Below are 27,777 nucleotides of genomic sequence, written 5' to 3'. Positions count from 1 at the left end.
AATAAAATCCTCACAAACTGGAAGATTATTTGTAAAATCACATTTTTAAACTTTCAAATCAAATCCTACAATTCAGCAGAGAAACAGTGAAATATTTCGATACCTGGCCCTATCAGCCATCTCCACACACACAATCATCACCGAGAGTGATTTATTTAGTGTCAGAACTTTGCAGATCATTTTAAAAACAAGCATAAAAACAAAAATATATATACTTAGTTACAGTGTTGAAATGTCTTCATACAAAAGAGTGCATTGATGGTGTGAGAGGGGACCAATGAAACAGACATGTCTGTTTAAAGAGGGTGGGCTCATGGAGGACAAAGTCCAGAGCTGAGAGTCAATGTTTGCTCTTCTTTGTCTTCTTGCGGGAGCGATGTGGCGACCGAGACCTGGACTTCCTCCCCTTCCTGTCTGGAGATGGGGATCTGGAACGTTTGGACTGTTTTGGAGACTTTGTCCTGTTAAAAATGGGAACAATTGATTTCAGATTTAAAAAAAACAACAATCAGGATAACTGCACTGGCACTGAACTACAACATAACAAGACTTGCTTTGAAGGAGAAATGCTCCTCGATTGTCGGGCCTGATCATCGTGATCTCTGCTTCGTTCTCGTCTTCTGTCCCCATTTTCACTTCTTTTGCTCCTTTCTTTGTTCCTTCTGTCTTCCTTCGACCTGTCTTTAGATTTAGATGTCAGCCTCTCGTTCTTTCCTTCATCTTTTTCAAACTCCTGTAACAGAGAGTAAAACATCTCATTTAAGTTCAATTTTAACTCATAAGATTTAAAGGTCACAGCTGAAAACCTGCAAACCCACTCATGCACGCCTTATAGGCTGCCAGTTCTCCACAAGGGGGAGCTGTCAGTGACACAAGCAGCTCTTAAACTGTAGCTAGATGTTACTTCTTTGTAGACAGTGCACACTGGACTGAATCGGTTTGAGTGCCCTGCATCAGTTCAACTGTTTTTTACTGTGCCAACTGACAAATTTCGTGGTCTAATTTTAATGTACTTATAATGAGCACTTTTGTATATTAAGCCCCATACTGTTTGTGATTAAATAAATATTTCTTTTAATCATCTGTGTGTCTGCTCCAGCTGTGCTTTGACTTAAATGACCCCAAACTTCAAAATAAACAAAGTCCTTTGATTAAGTACTTTTGGAGGATTAATACAAAAATAAGCTTAGTGACCTACAAAAGTTATGACCCCTTTTAAACCTGTCAAGATAATCTTTACAAATGAAAACCACTTCATATTTGAATTTTGGAGCTGCATTTGCCAAACAAAAATTCTAACTTCAGGCTCTAAACAGACTTGACAACTGTGTGAAATCATAACAGGGTTTGGAGTGTGCTTAAATGGGTGCATCTAAAAAAGGATGAGTGTGCTGGCACCTGCACAATGGCTTTTGCCATCATTGCACTAGTGTGTGAAAAGGATGATTTGATATGAAGTGTTGAAGCTTTTTGGTGGTCAGAAAACCAGGCTCTTTAAAAATGTGACCTTTTCAGCAATTGTTAGAAAGTCCAAAAGTTCCAAAAAGTTACAAGTGGGAGATTCAGTGACATTTTATCAATACAACAAACAAAAAGTGGCCAGGCAAAAACCTTGTATCTCCAAAATCAATCAAAAATCATCCAGAACCACCTTTCAGGGAATGAAAAAAAAAATCAGTGTGTTTTTCAAATAATTTAACACAGAATGGTCATAGTCAGCTTTTTGGCACTTACAGCTTTAAACAGATTACACCCACTGAGAGATGTAAAGGCTGACCAATAGCACTGATTTATGAAAAATAGAAATAAAAGGTTTTGGCCCGACACCACCAATATGTGACTTAAATCTTTTTTTTTCTGACACCGTAAACAGCAAAAGTCACATTGAATCTAATTGTTAATCAGTCACAAAAAGATTTAAGATCTTGATCAAAAGATCAGAATTAAACATCAACAGCAGTGCGAACAAAGCCTTAGAGAATGAAACCTGAAGTGAAAATAGCAAACAATTGCAGCAGCAGCACCCTGTACCGCGTGTAACTGACTCGCTTCATGGCATGGATATCCCTGTTTTGTAATTGCTTTTATCCAAGGGTGAATGAATCTAATGATGCTCTTATTAAAATGGTCTCTCAGCTCACCCTCTGCAGCAGTTTGTTCCTGTAGTGCTCCACTTGTTGCTGTATGCTCATTCCAGACTTCCTCGGCCTCTTGCCGGACTCCAGCTCATCCTGGATTTTCATAACTTTTACCTGTTTGGGACATGTTTGATCAGTTAAGCATTTTAAGTCACTAATTAAAAAAAAAAAAGAAAAAAACAGTTTACTGAAGGTTGAAGCTATGATGGTGACACAGCTAAAATCAGACTGAATTTAAATATAAATGCTACTAAGCTATAGCAGCATGGAGCAAACACCTCTTTACTCCCTTTTTATGTAACAATGAGTAATTTCCAGTTGTTTTCTCTAGACCTTGAGTTATTTCTCTTGTATGTCCAGAGTTGCAAAAGCAAACCACAACCCTGCGAACAGGCTTGTTTACCATAAAATCAGGTTTATAACAGCCTGTCCTGACTGCATGCAATGCAAGTGATCATCAGTGACAAAACAGGCTTGATTTAACTGATTTGCAGTATCCTGCACAACGCAGTGAACCTTATTTCCTCCATTGTGCTATTCTTGTTTTCCTCTCTGCCACTCATCTTTATATCGACAAGGAACAAGGGAGATGGGAAGGCACCAGGAGTGTCTGATTTTCTTGGTTTTCTTTTACTTTTATCACTCAACATGGTTTATTAACTTGTCCTATACTCATCAATACAAATCACCACACTGCTGTTTCCCAGCATTAAAATTTAGAGTTATACTCTATAACCTGAAATTCACTTGGCAGAGAACTAAATATTTAATGGATGCAGCATGGACAGTGAGCTTACGATGCTGGGCAATGCAAGGCAATATCTGACACATGCACCTAGGCCACTGTGAGAGAAACTTTCAGTACCCACTTTTTCATCCGTAAAGTTTATGGCATCCTATATACAAATGCAACCCAGATATCAGCATAACATGAGACATGCACCACCGTAACCACAACTCCTCGACCACCCTCTGCACAAAGTGTGCTGAAATAGTTTGGATACCAGTCATAAAACACCATTTCAGCCATCATTAGGCCACGACCCTGCATTTAAAGAAAGCTGTAGTATACTGCTATGCAAATTAACCCTTTGGAGTGCTGGTTTGATTGAGAACAGTCCTCAATTCAAGACAACCAGTGACCAGCAGAGGTGGGTAGAGTGACATGAGGAGAATTGGTCTTGAGCTTTGGGTCTGTGTTTCACGACTATCACTGCTGCCATGGAGTGAGAGCTCAACTAATTCACCTGTAGCAAGAGACAGGAATTGGTAAGAATTTATTGATACTGATACTTCGATTACTTCTTCCTGACGACTACACAGGTTTTTACTGTTAACAACTCAAATTTTATTGAGTTTTTTCTCTCTGAACACAAAACACAAGCGAACTATCTTATATGATGGTGCAATTCTGCTGATTTTATGTCATCTCATTAGCATGTGCAATGGCAGCATGGCGTGTCATGGTGTAGTCTATCACAGTAACCTGATGATTGTTTTTTTTCCTTAGATTGCCAGAAAATGATACTTTTATCACTAGAAAACAAGTTTAGTTATTCCAGCATGAGATATTTCAATCCGTTATGAAGGGAAAATCTGCTGTATTATTACAATACTAAAAAAATAGTTGAGAAAACATCTAAAATCAACTTCTTCATATGTGAAAGAGTTAAAATGTACGAATGCATGTCCACTAAAAGCTTCTGTGTTTGCAGGTTATAACCTCACTCTTTCTTTTCAGGAAAACTGTTACAGCTCAATTGCATCTCTCTTCAGTAATAGCTTTTTTGAGATGAGGTGCTGCTGTAAATAGATGAAAAAACTATAATAAATAATAAAAGATGTAGCCTGGTTCATCTCAAAGCAGTCAATATTTCTAGCATATCTACCTTTAATCACTGTTATTTTTAAAACTGCACTTACCTCCAGCTCTCTCAGCCTTTTCCTTTTACTCTCAGACATCTGAAAACTTCTGAGGGAACTCTGGAAGTCTGCACTGTCATATTTGGGTGAACAGCTGGAGTCATCACTGCTGTCGCTCTCTGAGTCTTTATTACCGTCCTGTGAGTTCACACTGTCACCAGGAGAGAGGCCAGACTGTTATTTTGCTCTAGTATTTGACTATTTTAATTCAGTTTGTGTGCTTCATATAAATGCTGACAAGCTCAGAGGGCTTTACCTCACATTCACTTCCTCCTCACTGTCCTGCTCCACAATCATGTCCCACTTAGACTCCATCTTGGCTTAGAGAGAGAACAGGAAGGTGAGCAGACAAGAAAATGTACGACTGATATGATTTAAAGTTTCTTGTGATGTTTGTTACCTTGAGAGAAAGTCCCTGTGTCCCCCGTCCTCTCCCACTTGGACAGAGAAACACTGCTCTCATCTACTGAATAAGAAAAGACACAAGTTAAAAACTCCCCACCAGAACTTTAGTTACACACATGGACAAAATTGTTGGTACCCCTCTGTTAATGAAAGAAAAACCCACAATGGTCACAGAAATAACTTGAATCTGACAAAAGTGATAAATAAAAATTCAATGAAAATTAATCAATGAAAATCAGACATTGCTTTTGAATTGTGGTTCAGCAGAATTATTTTAAAAAACAAACTCATGAAACAGGCCTGGACAAAAATGATGGTACCCCTAGAAAAGATTGAACATAATGTGACCATAGGGACATGTTCAACCAAGGTGTGTCCTCAAATTATCATCACAGGTGTCTATGAACTTGTAATCAGTCAGTCAGCCTATTTAAAGGGGGACAAGTAGTCACTGTGCTGTTTGGTGACAGTGTGTACCACACTAAACATGGACCAGAGGAAGCAAAGGAGAGAGTTGTCTCAGGAGATTAGAAAGAAAATTACAGACAAGTATGTTAAAGGTGAAGGCTATAAGACCATCTCCAAAAAGCTTGATGTTCCTGTGACTACAGCTGCACATATTATTCAGAAATTTAAGATCCATGGGATTAATTTTCATTGAATTTTTATTTATCACTTTTGTCAGATTCAAGTTATTTCTGTGACCACTGTGGGTTTTTCTTTCATTAACAGAGGGGTACCAACAATTTTGTCCACGTGTGTATGTCTTTTTGATACATGAAAAACTTACACGGCATCCCATCAATGTCATCAGCGGCAACTCCCAGAGGGACACCATCTATGTCATCAACAGGGACTCCATCCAGAGAGTCCCAGCCCATTGGGCAGCCATCCAGGTCATCCACAAGAGCTGAGTTTGAGGCGATGGCTTCACTGTCCATTGGTGCACCATCAAGATCCGAAGATGCATCCTAAAGGATGCAACACAAGTGAACATCTGTTACAGCTGTTTTTGTCCAAACACGTTTGAACTTCATCTTCTTGATGTTCAAATATTTTTCCAACATGAACAGCTGTCCAATTAGCCAAAAAGCCAGGAGGAAAAGGTAATAAAGTCTGCTCACCTCTGCTGTCTCTGTAGGGTCCTCCTCTGCTTTGGAGAAGCCCAGAAAGATGTTTTGAAGGTGGATTAGATAAGAGTCGGGGTATATGGCCCAGTCTTCCCATGCTCGGAAACAACTCATGACTCTTTGCTGTGAATGTAGAAGATAAATTCTTTTATGTTTGTCTTATCTGCTTAAAAAATGACTTTGCCAAAAATAGAACACAATTACCTTGAACTGCTCAGCCTGCAGCCTGGCTTGGATGTTTTTGTGCGCTGCATTAAGGTCTCCAAATATCTGGGGAAGCTTTGATTCAAAACTGAGAGATAGACACAATGACACTGCATGAGGGGAGAAGACAAAAAGTAAAAATGTAAAAACAGATATAAGAGAAAGTCTCTTACTATTTACGATAATATGATGCACCGGCAACTTTGGCACAGGAGTTGTGCAAGACGTCTGACACAAGATACAATCTGGCAATCTGTGGAAATGAGGACGAAAAATTATCATAGAAAAGGCAACTCTACTTGCAATTGATATTTTAAAAAAAGACTTTAAAGAGGAAGACTAGCCTTTTTTTGAAGTGGCATTTGAAGAGAAGACAAAGACTCAGCGATGTGTTTCACAACTTCCTCGGCTGCATCTGCTCGCTCCAGACAGAACAGCATGGCTTTGGCGATGTCTTCTCTGCTTGGAGAGAGCTCTGTAAGCAATGTCTGCAGCCTCTGTCTGTGCCTGAGAGGTATTTACAGAAAACAGGCTTACATTCACTTCAGATAAAGATGCAAAAATAAGCTGGTTTCACAAATGCACTAAAAATTTTTAGACAATTGCAGGCAGACATCCCTCTCCTCTATCCTTCTTAGGCAGAAGGGAGGGAGCTGTCAGAAGCCAGGACGAGACATAAGAAGAACAAGGCAAAAATGCCAAATAAAGCAGCAGAGCTCAATACTGTGATGGCAGTTTGGCTTTTTTAGTGCTTGTTGTAGTTCTACCTAATCACTGAAGTAACAAAAACATCTGAAGACATAAAATCTGCCCCCCCCCTCAACACACCAAAAAAAACCCACCTTCCTATGCTGGGCTGGAATAATCTAGATAAAGCTGGGATCCATTTTAATAATTTTCAGAGTTTTCTACTGTGTATGACAGCACTTAAAACTATCAATAAGCCATACTTACTCAGCTCTTAGCTGTCCTTTCTTCACTTCCTCTTCAGGAGGAGCCTCCTCCTGTACGTCTACCTTATCTTCACCTCTATGAGAGTAGCTGTTTAGGACAGGGGGTCTCCATATAGATCCACCACGGAACATACGAAAATCTGCTGTCCTCCACTCTGTCGGGGACTCTCCCTGTGGTAAGAAACAAGCTTGACTTAAACAGCTAGTTTCCACTTCATGTGTACAGAAGTAAATTATTAGCACAAAACTGTCTTTATAATAAAACCCTTAAAGCTCCTGTGAGGAGATTTATTTCATCTGGTTATGAAACAGTCTGGAATTAAAACTGGAGCCTCTAAGTGACCTATAGGAGTGAACATGACTACTCATAGCTTTTGGTCATGTTACCATTTCTGTTTCTCTATTTCTTTAGAACTGCATGTTTACATCAAATGACAACCGCAGAAAGACCCAGATATTGATTTAAACTGTGAGTTTTTCTCTAACTGGGTTCATATACAGTACAGGGATTCTATTTAAATCATTAAAATCTGACATGTTCCAGCCAGAACTTTGCTTCAGTGATGCTGATGTACCGGTATTTCTGCATTAGTGAAGAACTATTCTTCTTGCGCAGCTGCCAGGATGAAAATCTATAGGCAGTGCAGGCACCTTTATGTTGCTACATCATATCATGAAGATGCTGCTTTAAGCCAAGGCTCTGGTGCTGTAACGTTAGTTAATAGACAATCATATTCTGCTCAGGTTAGCACAACATTTGATGGAAGGGTTAGAAGAAATCTGTTTGGTGCTATCACATTATTCGCTAAAGCAATGGTTCTCAACTGGTGGGTCAGGACCCAAAAGTGGGTCATGTAGCCCTTTTCAGTGGGTATCAAACCTGTTCCTGGAATTGTGCCAAAAAGTCCATAATACTCCAAGAAAACATGACTGTGTTGTCCTTTCTCTTTGATTTATCCCATGTTTTCAACTGTATGAGATCCAAACTGTACTATTTTGCATTTTATATTTCTGATTCATTGATAGTAATCAGAAATTTGGGTTGCAATTACTCAGTAAGGAACTGATGGTGTGTTTTATGGCTGAACCAGTTAAGAACCACCGCTCTAAAGGAACACTGGAGTAGAGCTGGGCAATTAATCGAAAAATAATCGAAACCAACATTTAGAGCCTCTAACCGGCGAAAACCTGCCATGTCAATTATTTCAGTTTGTTCTCCTTTTCTTGGAAAACTTTGACTTCTAACAAAAAAATTTTCATTTCAGCTGATGTGTGTTTTGATTTCAAATGTTTCAAAAGATAAAAATAAATTGTTAATCTGTACCTGTTCCTTTCAGCTGTTTGTTTTAAAATTCTACAAATATTTACAGAACAAACAGAGTCAGAGGTTGGGGTGGAATAATTGTTCATTAATCATAATCGAGGTAAAAAGTTCAATTAATTGTGATCTTGCTTTTTGCCATAATCGCCCAGCCCTACACTGGAGCATTTCTCTATTGGGATTCTGTTAAAGTATAACTGTTGAAAGTATAACTGAGGCTTGTCTTCTGGATATTTAATTAATGCTTCCAGTTGAATAAACAACTTTCCTTCATTTAAAAAACAAAACTAGCAAAGACCCATAGATGGCAACTGAGGCTGTTAAATTCCTCCAGATAGGAAGACTTTCTTTCCAGCAAAGGGGCGGTTTCATGAGAGTGTGAAAGCCATGAATAAGAGAGAATATTGAAACTTCTTTACAGTCATTTTATACCCCTCTCCCTCCTGCAATTGAAAGTAGTGTATGATATTTTTGCCCGTAAACATGCACAGTACAAAATCAGCAAAGAGATAAATTGGGGCACCAATATCAACAGAGCCTAAAAGTTCCTCACGGGAGCTTTAAGGAGGCAGGTTTTAGAAATAAGTTTCTTAGTAGGGACCTACCTGGAGGATGGAGAAAAGTTTCCAGCGATAGTACACATGATCTTGACTTTTATTGTCAAAAAGGAACCTAAAGCAGTAAAAATAAACAGCAAATTTAATATTTACTTCTCAAGACCGCTTAAAGCATATCACCCTCAATGGCACTTTTAAGAAACTAACAGAAATTGTTTGTAGTGTGTTGATTCATTCAGAGCTTTTGTCATCTTTTATTTTTGATGATCTGTGTTAGGTATAAATTGTGTTACTTTAAATGAGATGTACTGTAAAACCTGGACTATATGTAACCATGTTATATAAGCCACAGTCTGTTTTATGGAATTCCTCTTTCCTCTTTTATGATGATTTCCATTTCATCTCACATTTCACAACGTGCCATCTCTGTGCAGCTGTGTCGCCTCTTTAGTATTGAATGTCTAGTTTGTGGAGCTACTAGCTACAGTACGGTAGTTGAGCTTGCAGCCTCTGGTGATTGCTGTAAGTCAGACTCACAGCCAGTGAGTCACTCTGCCTACCTTGGCCTATCACTTGTTGTCCTTACCACTCAGTGGTAACAGTCACACTACCTATACACTTCCTGTTTTCCTTTGTTTGCATTATTATGACCTAATGAGGAAGAAAAGCAGTTAAAAAGTGGCGCCAAACCCTGCCAGTCTGGTCTGTGTTGTTATGTATACCTGAGCAGTGAAGTAGTTGTCTCCAATACACAATAAATGTGGTGACTTTTACAGCATGCAACATCTTATAAGGCTGCTGCATGCACTTGGGGTAATACTTTGTATATCCTGACCAAGCGACAACCTTTGGTCCTGAAAAACGAAGCCAATGTGTAAGTGCAAAAGACTGCAATACAACAAATGTCCACTTGAGGCTGGCTGCAGGAACACCGGCAGTCACATACATAACACATGCTTTAAAGCCGTTTTTTTTTTCACTAGACATAAACTGGTTTACAGCCTGGTTCAAAAAACCAAACGCGTCTCATTAGCTAATGTCTTCATGTCCTCTCACTGTACAGGGAGTGATTTTTTGTATCACAATCGTTTCGATTATATTTAAAGAAAAACCTCAATGTGCACTGATTTGCATGTCTCATTTGATTGACAGATAGCTTGGCAGGCAGATGCTACCACCCGAAGGCTAGCTTTAGTGATAGCTTAGCTGAAAGGAAGTCCCACTCAGTAGGCAGGCTCGTCTGCTGTGAGGTTGATCCAAAGTTCGGTTGAGACAGCGATTTCAATATGGAAGCCACCATGGATTGGCTTTAAAGACTGTTTGAGTCTACCTATTGTAATCAAATGGCTGACGTCACACAGGCTTTGTCCAATTCTTCTTATAATCTATGGTCTTGACACTTTATACCAGGATATAAGTTGCCCAGGTATATGAGCAGCAGCCAGCTTTTTAGATGGAAAAACACTTAAAGAGTGTGGCTTATACAACGGATTTTACAGTATGTTGTATAGTGTTGGTGTAATGTCTAATGTTTGTGTATTTTGATTCATGTGATTGCGTTAATTGTACCGTCATGATGTTAACAGTGGACCCCTGGAAGAATTGCTCCTTCCTTTTGCTGTAGCTAAAGGGGATCCAAATAAAAAAAACTTTCAAAAACATGAAGAGCAGTTCTTACTTACCTGTAATCTGGATTGTTTATCTCCTTGTTCATTATTATGGCTTCAAACACGTGGCCTTCACGCACCACAAACTCTATCATCCTGTGAATGAGGAATAATAGATTCCTGTTGGGGGAGAAAAGCAGGGCATTAGAGCAGATTTCCAAATTCTGTTGATTATTTTTCCTTTTTTCTCTTTCTACTGGCTTAGTAGTTGCATCCCCTGGCAGTATCAATCACGTCATGGTTTTCATTAGATTAAATATGAGATAAAGGATGCAGCTTAAGGGAAATCTCATTGTATAAAGTCACTGCCATATACATGAGGAGACCTTGTGTTAGCATGCATCAGTACTCCTTCGTTTCTGTGTTCATGAAAGGGCAACACAAGAAATCATAAAAGCCATATCTGTCATCTAAATTTGAAGAACTAAAAGCCTTCGTGTAAAAGTGCAGCTGTTTCACCTTGATTACAGAAACATTCCAAAGTAACTAATTCACATGAGAATTTAGAGGCCTACATAAATCACCCAGTGTTAACGTTTACAGGGCACTATATTGAGGACATTTTCTGTAATTTCTCTGTTCATGCAGTGTTTCTGTGCTCTGTTAGATCTGCAACTGCAGTTACACTTTTATATGACTCACTGCTCCAACCTGAAGCGGTTCCTGGTTGTATTTTTGGCACCATCCTTACTAAACTCACTGAACTCCAGCTTACAATACAAAATTCATCTACCTCCTGGTTGTTATAGTCTGCAGTGTCTCAACCAACCAAGGAATGTATAAGCCAGTAACATAACTGTTAAAGTTTTCATTTTCACATGGTCATAAACAAGCACTTCCTTTACCTTTCAAAATACTGAATAAATAATCAAAAAGCATGAAGCATCTAAAGTATTTTCAAACTCTCTGGGAGTAAATGCACTCATCTAAAAACATACAAATAATCATAACTGTGTGGCCAAGAGGACCTTTAATAATTTCAACAAGAGGCCTAAGTTGTTTATATTAAAATGTCCACTAGTGTTGAACTACAGAGTGTCTAAAACATGGATGTACTCTCAGTGACATCACCCACTGGTTTCTCAAAGGAAGATGACAGTGGTTGGTCGCCATATTAGAAATGCTTTGGATCAGTTTAGTAATAGGCAATGACTGCCCTTATATCTCCTGGCAAACAACTATGGTCTGTCAGTCATAGCCTCACCCCTTACCCAAATATAGCCCTTACTCCTTTTACTTATCTTAATCGAAACAGATAAGTTAAAGAAGATTCACCGCTGTACACTTTTTACCAATAAAATATGATTGATTCAGACCAAAAGTGTTTAGTGTATCTGGCTCTAAACATGTTTAGTTCAGCTAGAACTATGTGTTACTATGATTTCCTGGGTTTTTGGAGCCAGCAACAAATGGACACTCAAGGAACTGCATTTTTACACTGCTGCACTGGCTCATTTATCAACACTGGAGGTTTCCTTTCAGTTGCAACATTCACACAAACACTGTTAAAAGGGATAATCCTTTAGACTTGAAATTCCCACCTAAAGCACTCATATGAACACAAACAGTTTACCACACCCTACATTGTACCACAAAGTGTTAAAACAGCTGTTCAATCACTGCAAGAAGAGTGTGTACCTGTCTGTCGGGATAACCACTTTGACTACGGCTTCAGACAGAGTCTGTGAAGTCAAACCAAACAGGAAAGATCTAATTAATAAGTGAAACACTGCAGCAAACGTGCAGCTTAAAGACACAGCACTCAGTCAGTTGAAAGAGAAGGGTGATACAAATTAAAGATCTATATCTAAAGCTCAAAATGATCAATAATAACCAAGCTGATCTATCTGGATTATTGAAACACGAATCTATTCTGAATTGTTTGGAGAGCAGGCTGTAATTATTTAAGCTCATTTTCCCTATGTATACTGTACTTCTGTTTTTTTGTGGTTGACTTGAGACCAGTTCTAGGGTGTACCCTGCCTCTCACCCAAATACAGCTAGGATTGGCTCCAGCCCCCCTGAGACCCCAAATAGGACAAGTGGTATAGATAATGGGTTGAGTAGGTATTTCTGGTTTCAGTGTACCTACAAACCATCTGTTACAGTCGTCAATGGTGGAGCATGATTAATCTAAACACAATTGCAATTTAGATGTCTGGCTATGCAATTACATAACCATATACATTTTTTTTATTCAGTGGTATTAAAAGGTTTGAAAATGCCTGCAGAATGGCCTTTAAGTTTACAGTACTGCCACTTTTTTATTTTCTATGCCACCTTAACATTTGTATGTTTTGAGCTGAGAAATACACACTTCTAATTATTCTCTGCATTTTCCTTGATAACCAAACGAGTAGATCCATGATACACCCATGATATGATGATGAAGTAATGACAAGTGAACATTAACCTCAGTTAATTTGGGTGAAACCCTCTCATCCTTATGTAAAAGTACCTTTGTAGAACTCAGAATAACAAACAAGAAAACTGTCATGAATACGCTTGAAAAAACAGAGACAACTGTACCTTGTCCAGCTCTCCTTTGGACATGCCCAGTGGCTTGGTGAAGTCATTGCGGAATCGATCTCTTGGCTGAGCGTTGAAAGGTAGACCAGACGGGGGAGGCGGTGTAGCTCTCACCCCGACTGGTGTGTAGAGAGGCTGAGGTGGAATACGAGCTGGTTTACCCCATCCCAACTTCATCTCAAACCCCATGATTACCTTTCCTAAAATATAGTAAACAATAAAATCCCTCAGTCATAATCACTGTGAAACACAATTGTGATCAGATACAAAAGAATCTTATTGATGAATGAGTCGTACCATCAAGAGCAGCCAAGGCTCTTTCTGCATCTTTACGTGTCATGAAAGCCACAAAGGCTCTGTTTGAGGGGCGGGAGCGCTCCTCTTCCGTCCGTGGCCACATTATCTTTACACTGGCCAGGGGGCCATATTTACAAAACTCTTGGCAAAGCATCTCCTCATTCATCTGAAAAATGAGAAAAAAAATCAACAGTGTTGATTGTGTATCTTCAGTGTGGTGTGTTAAGCTAATCAAAGTGAGTGTGCTCTTTTACCTTCTGGCTAATGCAGCTGATGTAAAGGTTAGTGGTGGTTGGTGTCATTAAGTCATCATATAATGCTGAAGGAAAGAACAAGACTAGGTGAGCTTAAGCTTGGGAAATTCAAAAATAATCAAACATATGAAGAGGAACTCACTTGATCGTGCTGCTAACGGTATGTCCAGATCTCCTTCACCACCGGGGTCATTTTTCTTCCTTTTATGTCTTTCCTCACGCTCTTCTTGTATTCTGAATGTTTTGTAAAAAATAAATACATAGGGTGAGATGTGACAGACACAAAAACACTGGATTAAACCTATCCATAATCAAATGAATGCATGCAAACAGACTTACATCTTAAGTTCTTCTTTGAAGAGTTCAAGATTACTCTTCTTCTTTTCTTCTGTCTTTCTTTTATAAGCCTGTTAATCAAGCAGCGGCTTTTAAGATTAATCTTTCATTTCGACAGACTGACCACAGTGAGAGATTATAAATAAGTTAGAGACAAGAGTGACAATAAGTCAAAAGAAGTTCAAGCCTTCCCAGAAACATCAGAGGACAGACTTACAGCCTTTTTGCTTTCAGCTGCTGACACTGGTGGCACATGCTGGGAAACGGGGCTGAACTTGTTAGCCGGTTGATACAGTTTACTTCTTTTGAGCTGCGCTGCTTCCTCCTCTGCAAAATGATAAAGCAATCAGTGAAGACTGACCATCCAACTCTTCATTCAGATGCAGCAATAGCACTCCAGGGTCTGTAAAAACAGGAAGCAGCTCTCTGTTCTTGTGTCAGTCAGCAGGATATCTAGACTGCTTCCTGCTTCTATGAAGAAAGATTTGCTCCAGAAACATCAGTCATAAATATGTTAAGTGTTAGTGCTGCTGCCGTGTTTGCATTACAGATATACCAATAAAAATTAATGCAAAATGTTTTTCCTTACTTCTTTGTATTTTTTTGTGTGTCTGTTTTGATTGATTTGAATGATTGTGGTTACCGGACCTCCTCTTGATATGCCACTGGCGCATGTTTTACAAACTGCATTTTGCCAATCTTTCACAGAAACGTTGTAGGACTCCCATGCGACCAACATTTTTTTACATTTCTAACCATGAAAACTGATGAGGGGACTTTCCCAGTAAATAAAAAAAAATCTTATCCTTATCAGTACACAAGCTTGTCCATTTTAAATAGATGCAACCCAACTGAAACACATCAGACACCAACATCAGCTCATGCCGCATAATTTGCTGATGGCGCAATGTCTTTCAACAGGGCTAGGATCAGCTGATGTAGATGTTCACCTGAGACATTGGTGCATGCCTAGTTTACAGCTAAGGTTTGAATTCAAGAGATTCACTTGTGCATTACACTAAAGAAGTTCTCTGAATTGGATCAATTGTGTTACTGAAATTACAACAGATTTTTCAGTGTGGGTCCCAAGAGTTGATTAATCTTTTTCAACATGTCAAAAGATAAAGGCTCTAGGGTACTGATAGCCTGGTGGTTATGTCCCTGTGCCACATGTACAGACTGTTTTCCTCGTAGCAGGCAGCTCAGGTTCACATCCAACCTGTGGCGCCTTCCAATCATTAATTCTCCATCCTCTATCTCCATAACATAAAGGAATAAAAGCCCCAAATAAATCTTTAATAAAGAAGGGAAAAAATGACAAGGGCTCTGACAACCTTGGATAGTCAATGTAGTTGAGTCAGTTGCTCATTGTAATTTCTCTTTTGATCCTAATCACAAAAGAAGAGCCAGAATGCCCTACCCATTTACCTTTAGTTGCATTCACGATACCTCCATGGACAAAAGTTTTCACTCCGCTTTTCTTATTGGACTCAAACGACGCCAAGAATTCTTCAAAAACCTCTGCTGCTTTTTCTTCCTCCTATAAACCAACATATACGAAGCATTACATCTTTATATATGTCATTAAACCAAAAAGGCACACAAAACTAACATATTACGCCCTCCACACTGCCGTACCTTTTTCTTGAGCTCTTGTTGTTGTTTCTTTGAGAGTGCTTTGATTGGAGCGGCAGGTTTTCCCTTTTTATCTGCCATGCTCAAACTGCAACAAGGAACCAAAAGATTATTAGAAAGAACCACGTTGACATCCCTGTTCCATTAATCTCCTTCACCATTTAGTTCCAATTAACATGTGTTATATATACTGTAGGATATCCTATAGGTTATAGGTGGTTGCCTAGCATGCCGCACACTCAAGGGGGGCCACAGTGAGCTCTAAACATTATGAATGAAGCCCAAAATGTAACACAAACACAAGACAGTCTACTTCCCTAGCTCCACTTGACTCAGACTCTGTTTGTACAGAACACTCGATATTCTTTCCAAAAAAAAAAGCGTGTGCATTGTTCATCCCTATTTATTAGTATCATATTACAGTGATTTCTGGGATCTTGGGAGGCAATTATATAGGGTATAAAATCACAGGGACTTTTCACTTTAGTATCACTCCAAAAAGCCAGGAGTCTGTGTTTGTTTTTACTAATTAAAGCTGGTGGAGAAAATAAATAATGGCCCATTGTTGATTATTACTTTTTTTGTTATTATAATTTGCTTGTATAGCTGTTGTTTAAAAACAATATCACACTTAAAGTAGTGATGCGGGGTATTATCTATATGACATCAATAATGGCAGATATTAGCTTAAAAACTAAAAATAGTCAGTAGATATGATAATTTCTGCTGATGTTTACAACAGATATTTTGGCTTTAAGAATAGTCTGTATCAGCTGTATAAACCAATAGGCTAGTGAAGTTTAAGGCTTAACTGGCAGGCCTACTTCAGATGAACTCTCTTTATTATCATCATTCCCTACACTTTAGTGTGTTTAAGGACTGAAATTTTTCATTATGTCCATCCTCAGATTTTTGTTGTTTTGTTGTTTATAATAAAGACTGAAGTTTAAGGTCTGAACTACATTTAAATATCTGTATTGATGTTGGTATTGGCTAACATTATTTTGTAAATATCGGCATATTGGATATTGACATATTCCAATATTGTGCATCCTTAACCTGAAGTCATATAGTCCTAAGACAGACAAGTTAAAAAATGTATCAGCCACAAAGGAAATTCTGGTGCAAGGCTGCTGAAACGCAATAGTATAAAAAAGTAATTCAAACAAATTATGCCTGAAAGGATAAAAAAGGTATGCTCAATTTTATACTGGAGTAAGATAAGTACAACGCTTTTACTTATAGTTTATGCAGACCCAGGCCAATATGTAAAAGTCATATTTCACTTTAAATTAAATACATTTTTGAATATGATACGAAAGTAATCATTGCACAAGACAATGATGACAATATAATCCAGTATAATAAACATCAGTACAACATCCCTCCTGTGCCTAAAGGTAAAATTAAGAGTGTTTATCCACTCAGTTGTTTTATGTTCCAGTTGCTCTAATGCTGTTAAATGTGCCCTTCATTCAGGGCACTGCGACCCTGAATTAATACAGTGAATTTTACACTCAATAGTAAAAAGTAAAAGTAGTAAGTACTCAACATAAGTTAAAATGACTATGGTCTTCTGTAGCAGCACAAATGTGTTTTCTGCTGGGACGTTTAAGTGCTATCTATAATTCACTGCACTGTTTCCTTGGTCAGAAAATAGATAAAAGCAATGCATTATAAAAATAGGTACAATATTAGGATATTTTAGTATTCTGCTGTGCACAAGACCCCACGTAAACTCCACACAGATACTCTTGACAGGTTAGCTACATTACATACAGCCATGCAAATGAACTCCGTAACAAATATTGACTTTTCCAGAGTCATGGGATTTATTATTGTGATCATTTTCGCTGAAATGACCCATAAGTTGATTTTCCAGCGGTGTTTTAAAGGCCTAAACCTAATATCGCTATTACTCCAGCTGCTAACGTTAGCTAGCTTTGATGTTTAGCTTAGCTCAACTGTCGCTGCACTTAAATATGATTTAACTGTTGAGTTTTAATGCAGAATACAGCCAATATCTCCCTTTCGACCTCTCTCTGTGAATCTTAAACCCACGACAGATGCAAGCCTCCCTTTTCTACAGGTTAAATCTGCTAACTCTTGTTGCATACACTAATGTAAGCTAGCTAACAACAGTGCACTATTTTCTTCCACAAAGCAACGACAGGACACTGTTAAACCACACGTCATGCATGCTAATAGCCTCATGCCTTAGCTCAAACAGGGACTTACAATGAATGACATGCTATTGCTTCTGCATTTGCTCTCGACGACAATTGTTTTCTATCACAACATGCTATCAAGATGAGAGTTATCCGACTGGAGCTGTGGAGGAGGACGCCTGCTCAGTCTGCGCTATAATAAATGAGTCTGTCACAGTGCAGCTCCTACATATTCATGATGGAGACAGACTCTGATTCTCAGGACATTTCACCAGCCAAGGTAACATCTTCAGCTTCTCACTTTAACAGTAAATGCAGAGTCCTTTACCACTATTTGTGATGTGGTCATCTGGTATGAGAGTTTTCCCCTCCTCACAGTCTTCTAAATGTTCAAGGCTCTAACTGGTGTTGTAGTTTGAAATAACCTTTTTAATGTGTGAAATGTTCTTATTGAAGTTAGGTGATAGAAGGAACCTCATAAAAATCCCCAAACACTGTTACTGGGTGGTTAAAAATGCCCCATCCTACATAGGCCACATACAGAAAAACTATACAATAAAACTCATATTAAAGCTGTTACAAGTAGTTTTACCTAGTTAAGGAGCATTGTGATATAAATATTGATGCATTTGTATGATCCTAAAAAGCGAATGAAGCTATAATCCATAACACTGACTATATCTATGTTTTAATTATTAGCATGCATGCTGCAGGGGGGTAGGTGTCAGATGAAGGAAGTTTGTTATTTTTTCTATTTTCTATGTCGAACATTCACAGTGAAATATTTAGATAACTGTTAAAAGACAGCAGGATAAGATTTGTAATCAGGAAACAAAACAGACATACACAGGACAAGATCACTATAAAGGAAAGTGGGGCTTGGTCCACAAGGGGCGCCAACATCAACTCAAACTAGACATTCCTCACAAGAGCTTTACATAAAATATGGTGCAAGATGGCATACACAGAGCCAATAGAAAGTATTTATCCCCTTTGATATTTTATCTTTTTATCAGTCATGGTCAATGTAATTTGGCTTTTTTTGACAAAAGAAATACAAAAGAAAATCCTCTTTAATGTTAAAGTGAAAACAGATTTCTACAAAGTAATGTCAACTTAATAAAATTTGTAATGCAAAATTACTGACTGCATAAATATTCACCCTCTTTAAAGTTAATAACCCAGTTCAACAGAGGCTTACTTTTTATAGGCACTGTGGACCTCAGAGTTCCCCAAACAAAATTACTGTCACTGGAGAGAAACTTAAGTGGGCACACATACCCCCAGTGCTTTGAGTAATACATCATTAAACAATCTAAATTTGATTTTAAAGCTCCTATGAGGAGTTTTTATCTTGTTATGAGACATGAAGATATTCATTTTGATGTCAATGTAGACCCCAAAAAAGCAAGTGATGTCATAATCAACAAGACTGACTATAAATAAAAAAGTTATTTTAATGTATGATTCAAACAAAGGGGGTAGGTATCAGAAGCAGTGGGTCTTTTTTGCATTGCAGTGATTCACAGTGAGATATACAAGTGACTATTTAAAGAAAACAGGATGAGATTTTTCTTCAGAACATAAAAAAAACACTAACTCACACATTTACTGATGATCAGAAGAAAGTGACAGCGTACTTGTCCACAGGGAGGCGCCAAAATCAACAAATCAAACTTAAAGTGTTTCAGTGGAGCTTTAAAATAAAGGTGCAAACTGGAACACCATAAAATAACTGGATCTAAAAACCCCAAAATAAAATCAAAAATTTAACTGAAGAGATACACAGTTTAGAATACTGGGGCCAAGTATTTTTTTTCTTTTGGAAATTAAAAGTCTTCTCTTCTTCTCTTTATGAAGCTGAGACAGCCATGTTATGTCTTATTAAACAGAATGAAATGGAAAGTTTTGATTTACAGCTTAATACTGTACAAAAATAAAAATAGCAACAAAAATGTCAATACTCACAACTTTTTTGTAGTTTTTGCAATTTATAAAAGCATTCATACAATTTCTTAAACTTAAGTTTAAGAATTTTTCCTTTTCCTTTTTCTTCATTGCTGAAGACTTTCTAGACATTGCTTCAGTTTTTTGCATTAGTAAGCTGAGGTGTTTCTCTCAAATTACAGAATCTTGCACATTTTTCACTGGGACTTATTTATAGTGTTACAGTGGGCCACTTGCTTCAAAGCTAAAGTGTTACAGCTTCATTTAGCAAAGCAGTGTACATCTGAGAGAAGGCATGACATAAGCAAGGATCTTGACAGGAAGGACTAGCATTAGTAAGTGCTACAAACTGCCTCAAGTCCAATTGGACAAATGTGCTGCTATGCGGTTTGAGGGACAATGCACCGGTTGTATTGAAGCATGCTTTTTAATTGAGACCTCGGTATTGTCATCATCATGTGGAACACCAAGCGTTCCAGTAGAGCTGGGTCTTAAACTTTCTCGGCGGTAGAAAGGGACTGTTTGGACCAAATGTGGTTGGGTAACTCATCCAGCCACTGGGGACTACAGAAGAGAGGATTCTAGCTCTCCTCCTCTGGTACAATGTTTCCTTCTCATCCACTCTGTGCAAATTGGGCTCATTATCCTGCTGGAGGACCCATGACCTGCAACTATAGCTTTATGACACTGCACTGTTTGTGTTTTGTTCCTAATGCCTCAATAGTCTTGCGATTGCACAGTGCTTTGCCTGCACAGATTCAAAGCACTAGTGCCTCAGGCAGCACGGCAACCCCAAAACGTCACAGAGCGTCCTCCATGTTTAGAGTAGGCATTGTGTTCTTTTCTTTGACGGCTTCATCTCTTCTTCTGTGTAGATAGGGCTGATGTTATTTGCATAAAAAGCTCTGATATCTTTTCTAATGTGGGATGGACTTTCCTAAGAGGACTGTTTCTTGCCAACATTAATTCTGGCTCTCTGTCTTCTCATGCAGTACCATGGAGCCCATTTAAATCTGAGAGAGACAGATGGTGCAACCCATAAAGTGCATCGCTGTAAAATACTAAGTTATACCTTCGATTTTTGGGAGAGCCTGGATCTGTTTTTAAGTTTGCGAAGCAAGCAATTCTCTTGTTTTTCCTCACATTTCCTCTGAACCTTAAAACAGTCAACATCTTGTAATCACATCCAAACTTGCTGACGATGGCTCTGAAATCTCTTGATGATGTGGTAGCAGTGACAGGTAACATCAACACTTCAGGGATGATCTTGTTGTTACACACCTTTATTTAACTTTCATTTTTCTTCCTGTAATCATTCCAGACCTCTCTCTGTTTCTCCATTTGTACATCATGTTCAGTGAGATGAGCATAGCAGCAGAAAAAAACAAGAGCGAGTCATCAGCAAAATAAGCAACTACAACAAAAACACACTACTTCTTTGGCTGATACAAACAATCTGCTCACGCTATTGCTGCAAAACTAGTATTTCTGTTGTAATTTAAGAATACAGTTAAAGTTTACACATATATTCAGTTATTTCTGTAACCTATGTAACAAAATACCCATATTTTTAGTCCAAATGTAAACCCCAGATTTTAAAGAAAGTTGGGACACTGTGTGGTTTGCAAATCTCACAAACCTGTAATTTAATCAGAATAGAGCATAAACAACATATAAGATGTTAAAACTGTGATAATTAACTATTTATTTAGAAATAATAAATTAACTGGCTATAAAACACACACCACCACAAAACTGCACAGTCAGCAAGAGAATAGATGACAGTGAGGTATTTCTTGGTCAGTCCATCAAGTAAAAGGTGTTAAAACCAGAGGCGCTCATAAAGGTACGGGCAGTTGTTGCAGGTGTGCTTCACTGCAAAGGTCATCACAAAAGTGTTCAATGCTGGAGCTAAAGGCCATAAAATGTCAAGTATCATATGGTGCTATACTGCAGTCCTCATAGAATAGAGCAGAGCTGCATTTCGTAGGCCTGGGAGGCACTTGATAGACATTCTGGGTTGAGAAATCAATCAGCAAAACTGTGGGAGTCGTTATGGCTGACCAGAGGAACTACAGGTGCGTCTCAAAAAATTAGAATATCATGAAAAGTTCAGTATTTTTTGTCATTCTTTTCTGAAAGTGAAACCCATATATTATATAGACTTGTTACACAAGAGTGAAATATTTCAAGCCTTTATTTCTTGAGATGTTGATGATTATGGCTTACAGATAAGAAAACCCAAAATTCAGTGTCTCAGTGGGTTTTCTTATCTGTAAGCCATAATCATCAACATTTCAAGAAAAAAGGCTTGAAATATTTCACTCTATGTGTAGCAAGTCTATACAATATGTGGGTTTCACTTTCAGAAAAGAAGGACAAAAAATATTGAACTTTTTCATGATATTCTAATTTTTTGAGATGCACTTGATTATTAGAAAGATCAATGTAAAGAAACTAAACTCATTCATTCAATAATTAAGTGTGCCAGTATATAACAAGGACTTTTTGTAAGCTGTAGAATAAATGTATTCAATTGGCTGCACATGAGCTAACAAGTACCATTGTGGGGTAAAACTGACCTTCATTTCTTTAAAGAAAGAGTATTGTGTTTTTCTGGAGAGGACCTTCTGTTTTTTTGTGACTGTGTCAACAGTGCCCTTGTGAACAAAGCAATACCTCCCATTTCTTTGCTGAACTTTTCCTGTACATGATTCAGTCATGTTGTGAATAACAAAATTGATTCTTTATTTTATAAAATGTTGTACTAAAGTAAAAGTACAGTTACTTTGATTAAAATCTACTAAAGTAAAATCAGAATCACTAGTGTATAAATCTACTAAAGTAAAAGTAAAATTAATCATTTTAAAGCAACTCAAAGTACTGAGCAGTAAGTAGTTTCTTTTTAAAGTAATGTGATCTTTTCTTTATTTGCACAGCAGAAACATGAAGATGATGTCGATCTCTTACTAGGCTGTTTAATTAAAGGCACACTTTTATAAACAGCTGACTAGTTTCACACATTTTGTGGAAAACTCAGACCTCTTTTCTCGCCCTTATTAGTTCTTTGCTCAGTAACAGATGTTATGTAAATAGTACACTTCCCCAGAATATACTTAAGTAAATGTAAAACTATTTAGTTTGAAAGAACTCAAAAAGTGCACAAAAAGCTACATAAAACATAATAAGAGATACAAATAAATCAAAATGTTTAAGAGACACAAGATAACACATTTAAACAGCAAGTATTTGACAAAATTGACCACAATTTTAAATTCATCTGAAAAAGACTGTGCACCCACATGTGTCTTGCCTCCAAGTTATTTTACATCTTCTTAAGAGCATCTGAGACCAGGAGAATCCCAAGAGCACCATGGCCTCCATAATTCTCAGATGGAAGAAGTTTGGCACAACCGGGACGCTTCCAAGAGCTGGTTATTGAGAAACTGGGGGAGGGTCTTAGTAAGAGGGGTGACCAAGAACCTGAGGGTCACTCTGACTGAACTCCAGAGATCCTGTGTGGAGATGAAACAAAGTTCCAGGAGGACAAACACCACTGCAGCCCTCCACTGGTCTGGGCTTATGGCAGAATGGCTAGATGGAAGTCTCGTCTACACTTCTACTAAAAAATGATGTAGGCCTGTGCTCTTGGACCGAGCGACATAATTTTTTTTGCCTTGCGACAATCCTGTCTCTGAGCTCTGCAGTTCCTTTGACCTCGTGGCTTGGTTTTTGTCTACATGCATTGTCAGATTAATTAGATTAATTTCCCACAGGTGGACTCTAATCAAGGTGTAGAAACATCTCAGCAGAGATCAAGAGAAAAGTAAGGCACCTGAGATAAATTTCAAATGTTGCTGCAAAGAGTCTGAATACTTATGTCAATGTGATATTTCTGTTTTTATTCTTTATAATTTACCAAAAATTTCTAAAATTCTGTTTTTGCTTTGTCATGATGGGGTACTGTGTGTAGATTAATGAGAATAAAAATAGATTTTTTTTACTGTAGCATCAGGCTGCAACATAACAAAACTGAAGAGTGAGGGTTGTCTAAATACTTTCCGAACGCACTGTATTTAATATATGCCATCTGCTGATGATAAACAATATTGGCAAGAGGAAATCAAAGACTCTTTTATGTAATTTAGGCTTGTAGAAGCATGCAGGGCCATTTTACCATTAGGCGAAATAAGGCAAATACCTGGGGCCTTTTAAGGTATAGTTGTGAGCATCAAATCTGAGGTACAAGTCTAATGATTAGATTTATGTGTGAAAATTCTTCCCATTGATTAAGATGCATATTTTGAATCTGAATAAGGCCCCCCAAGAGGGAAAAAGAGCATCAAAATAGATTTAAATTGTCCAAATAAGTCCAAAGAGAGGACCTCTTTCCCTATGAGCAATGTTTATGCCACTTTAAAAGCCCCAAAATGTCAAATTATACTGAGATAGACCCTTATAGAAATATTGAAACACCAGATTTGTGGTTACTATGTGGTAAATTGGCAGACAAGCAGTACAAATTTATTGTTTGTGGCAGAAGGAAAGATATTGTTCCAACAATGAACATATATTTTCTGTATTTTTTAATAAGGATCGCCTCACCAAGAAACATGTTACATTCTTCTGTGAGGTGGGTAATGATGCTCTTCTGTAGGAGGTGATGAGTACTGATGGATATTCGGGTATGTATTTATAATTCAGACTAGGTAGGACCTGTAGTTATGTGGCTTTGTTGGGTTAAAACATCGGGTTAAAACATAGTCTATGCCCGGGGCCTCAAAATGACTAAACCCACCCCTGAGAGCATGTGGCACCAGATGACACTTTGTATTGTTTGCACTGCTGTACATGAAATTGCTTTCTATTACAGTGATTAATCATAACTGCCCTCCAGACACTGGGGGCCAAATGTAAGGAAATATGCAGTTAAGCATTAGGGCCCCTGTCTCCTGACTGTATAGGGGCCCTGTTAGGAGTTTAACATGAGCAGGTGGAGGAAGGGTAGCCTAAAATGGCCACCAACCCCTGCTCACCACCACTACCACCATCATCATCATCATCACCACTACCACCAACAGCAGCAGCACCTCAGAAGAAGAAGAAGCCCATCCCCTAGCGTCCGTCCCGGGAATGTACCTCGTATGCGCATGGGCGGAGAGTCTGCCGCTGTGCGCTGTTATTATTGTAAGAGTAATTTCTTTTTTACGAAAATGGCGTCTAGTCAGGGAGGTGTGGGAGCTGTCACGGCTCTACAAAGCCATCACTACCCCAGTGGACCTCACTGGAGCCCGGGCATCAGCCAGTTCCAGCCGCCGCACCAGCAGCAGCAGCAGCAGCACCACACGGCCCGCAGCCTGGACCGAGCTCTGGAGGATGCGGTCTGCTCCGGGATCCTCAACCTGAGCGGCAGGAAGCTGAGGGAGTACCCGGGGATGAGCTACGATCTGACGGATACGACACAAGCAGGTGGGTGGCTGTGCATGCGTGGGCTTGAGGAAACCACGAGTTCGCCCCAGACAATGTGCTTCTATTAGAATCTGCTTTATGTGTCTGGATGCAGCACGTCCGCATTCATTGTGCGTTTCTGTCTGACTTGAGCGCATTAATATATAGGTGACAGAATTTAAAGGGATATACCGTCCACTGGGTTGCCGTCTGTGAAAGCACACACACACCCTTGTTGTAATTACTGTCCACTCACACTCATATATCACACCACTTTACTGCACGAGGGGCTCGGCTGCTGTTGTGTGGTTGTTTTGGTCGACGCCAGCAGCTTTCAGTCTCTCCCCCAGGAGACACATGAATGAGACGGCAGGCGCACCCAAAGCCAGGCGCTGTGCAGCGGTTCGCACTCCGAGCCGCAGTTGATTTGGCACCGGGGGGCTGCTGCTGCCGTGCTGGAGCAGAATATGAATGAACCGAGAGGCTTGGTTGTAGATCTTCCTCATTGAATCTCATTTGCGCTTTGCATGTGATAGGCTGCACCTACATGCTCTACCTTTTTTTCATGTATTTTCAGCACAACCAGACAAAAGATGCAGTGTAGACTTGCAGCCTCACCCCCCTGCTTGCTTGCACGCCTGCCTGGGTGCATATGCCAATATTGCCCATAATGCATCAGAGAGGAGGAAGAAACTGATCTGCTTTGGTTTCATATTTAAACTGATAGCTTGAATCACATCTTTGGTGGTGCATTTCCATTGTGTTCTGCACAGTCATTACAGGTCAGCAAGGCTCATATTTCCTGAAGCCTTCTCATTAGTATCAGACATGGCTGTTTAAGGAAGGGCTTATTTCCTACTTACAATAAATCACTCTTTGTCATTATCATGGACATCTCAATTACAGAGGATCTCGCAGCGACAGTTCCTCTTCTGAGATGTCCACATATACCATCTGGTGCTTCTCCACCATTTGCAGCTTATGGCAAGCTTCTTGTTTGAGCCCATTCCCCACGGGGTTTCAATTTTTCAGCTCAAAGATTTTGATCTGAACCTTTTGGAAAACTGACAGATTTAAACACATGCAAGGATATTGTAGGACGCAGGCTTGGTTAACATTGAGCAGAAGTTTTTGGCACAAATGAAGATGATGATTTTTAAAATTCAGATTGGTATAAAGTAGGGCATTTTTAATCATGATTAATCTCAGGATTTCTGTAGTTAAATGTGATTAATTGCACCCTTTTTTTGTCACATTCTAAAATTCCACTCTTTGCATGTTAAACTTGTTTCTGTGCAATTTTCAGATTTTCCTGCAGTCTTACACTGAGGCTGATCTACTGACAGACCTACTTGTATAGGTTGATTTAAGACTTTAACATCACCATAATGACAGAAAAAGGAAGTTGTTATGGATTGAAAAGGAAATAAATAAACTGTAAAAAAGGTAACTGATAACACTTGGTTCAGGTGACTTTTGACTTGTTCACCGAGCTGTCTGTGAGTTTTAAAGTAAAATGAGACACTAAGGAGCAACGGTGGACTTACTTTACATCACTGTGGCTGCAGGGAGACGCTGACGTGGATTAACCAAAGTTTGTTGATAATAAAGCATCTGATTAATCGCAATTTAAAGCGTGTGCAATAATTGTAGATTGTCATTAATCATGATTTGTTTGATTAATCTTGACAGCCCTACTATAAAGCTAATCTTTATTTTTATTTATTCTGATTACCAGTAGCCACTTCCTACTCTCCCAGCAATCCACACATGCAAACAGGTCATTTAAATCCACACAGATCCAGTTTTTAAAAGGCCAAGGCCAAACAGAGAAAGGCAATTAGGAAAATAATAAACTTAATGATATCAATGACACACTGATGACAGGTAAAAATGCAAAACTAGACAGCCAACATGGACCTCAAATCACAGCATTTGTCTGAAGTGCCCACATTAAATCAATCCAGTCAAAAAATTCATTGTCAGGCCAAGTTTAAAATTACTTTGTATCTCCTGGAGAGTGACTAAAACAAATCTGATGAGACCTCATCAGTGTTGATTCCAAACCAGACCCAGACAATGTGATAGACACTCATCAGCCACTTTATTAGGTACACCTTGCTAACACCAGATTGGACCCCTTTTTGCCTCCAGAACTGCCTTAAATTTTCATGGCATAGTTTCAACAAGGTGTTGGAAACATTCCTCAGAGATTTTGGTCCATATTGACATAATAGCATCATGCAGTTCCTGCAGATTTGACTGCTGCACATCCATGTGGCAAATCTCCGGTTCCACCACATCCCAAAGGTGCTCTTTTGGATTGAGATCTGGGGACTGTGGAGGCCATTGGAGTACAGTGAACTCACTGTCATGTTCAAGAAACCAGTTTGAAATGATTTGAGCTTTGTGGCATGGTGCATTATCCAGCTGGAAGTAGCCGTCAGAAGATGGGTACACTGTGGTCATAAAGGGATGGACATGGTCAGCAACAATACTCAGGTAGGCTGTGGCATTTAAATGATGCTCAATTGCTACCAAGGGGCCCAAAGTGTGCTAAGAAAATATTTCCCACACCATTAAACCACGACAAGCTTGAACCGTTGATACAAGGCAGGATGGATCCATGCTTTCATGTTGTTCAAGCCGAATTCTGACCCTACCATCTGAATGTTGCAGACTCATCAGACCAGGCAATGTTTAATAATCTTCTTTTGTCCAATTTTGGTAAGCCTGTGTGAATTGTAGGCTCAGTTTCCTGTTCTTAGATGACAGGAGTGGCACCCAGTGTGGTTCCTTGCTGCTGTAGCCCTTCTACTTCAAGGTTTGGCGTGTTGTGTGTTCAGAGACAGAGACGGAATTCTG

The 27,777-nt window shown here is 38.9% G+C and overlaps 2 protein-coding genes across 3 annotated transcripts in view; one reads left to right on the top strand and one right to left on the bottom strand.

The window, feature by feature from the left end:
• Window positions 1-25: 25 nt before the first annotated feature.
• On the bottom strand, window positions 26-17,710 carry zgc:163098 (uncharacterized protein LOC100037380 homolog). Of its 2 annotated transcripts, none has more exons than XM_041800944.1 (24): window positions 17,588-17,710; window positions 15,353-15,437; window positions 15,143-15,254; window positions 13,932-14,041; window positions 13,718-13,785; window positions 13,521-13,612; window positions 13,379-13,443; window positions 13,125-13,290; window positions 12,828-13,027; window positions 11,937-11,980; window positions 10,314-10,418; window positions 8,680-8,746; window positions 6,755-6,924; window positions 6,145-6,307; window positions 5,974-6,053; window positions 5,801-5,888; window positions 5,591-5,719; window positions 5,257-5,437; window positions 4,462-4,527; window positions 4,318-4,381; window positions 4,062-4,212; window positions 2,142-2,252; window positions 555-733; window positions 26-461 (listed from the first exon to the last, which is right to left on the bottom strand). In XM_041800944.1, exons 2-24 carry the CDS (start codon window positions 15,428-15,430, stop codon window positions 341-343), a joined length of 2,610 nt encoding a protein of 869 aa, XP_041656878.1. In that variant the 5' UTR covers window positions 15,431-15,437; window positions 17,588-17,710; the 3' UTR covers window positions 26-340. The 2 variants fall into 2 exon arrangements, with proteins under 2 accessions (XP_041656878.1, XP_041656879.1); XM_041800945.1 differs by having other exon boundaries at window positions 4,462-4,524.
• A 6,967-nt stretch (window positions 17,711-24,677) lies between these two features.
• lrch2 (leucine-rich repeats and calponin homology (CH) domain containing 2) overlaps window positions 24,678-27,777 on the top strand; it is a 56,498-nt gene continuing 53,398 nt past the window's right edge. Inside the window, exon 1 of the mRNA XM_041801066.1 lies at window positions 24,678-24,933. Coding sequence (XP_041657000.1) covers window positions 24,678-24,933 — 256 coding nt within the window. The remainder of the gene's footprint in view (window positions 24,934-27,777) is intronic.

Source organism: Cheilinus undulatus, linkage group 12 (assembly GCF_018320785.1).
Source record: "Cheilinus undulatus linkage group 12, ASM1832078v1, whole genome shotgun sequence".
NCBI classification, from domain to species: domain Eukaryota; kingdom Metazoa; phylum Chordata; class Actinopteri; order Labriformes; family Labridae; genus Cheilinus; species Cheilinus undulatus.
This window is presented reverse-complemented; position numbering and strand designations above follow the sequence as displayed.

What these genes read in the sequence shown, in the direction of transcription:
- zgc:163098 (XM_041800944.1), bottom strand. Translation starts at nt 15,430, where the DNA reads ATGGCAGATAAAAAGGGAAAACCTGCCGCTCCAATCAAAGCACTCTCA. An exon ending in GAGGAGGAAGTGAATGTGAG is followed by an intron (nt 4,213 to 4,317) that starts GTAAAGCCCTCT and finishes TCCTGGTGACAG; the next exon opens with TGTGAACTCACAGGACGGTA. An exon ending in GGAACAAACTGCTGCAGAGG is followed by an intron (nt 734 to 2,141) that starts GTGAGCTGAGAG and finishes TCTCTGTTACAG; the next exon opens with GAGTTTGAAAAAGATGAAGG.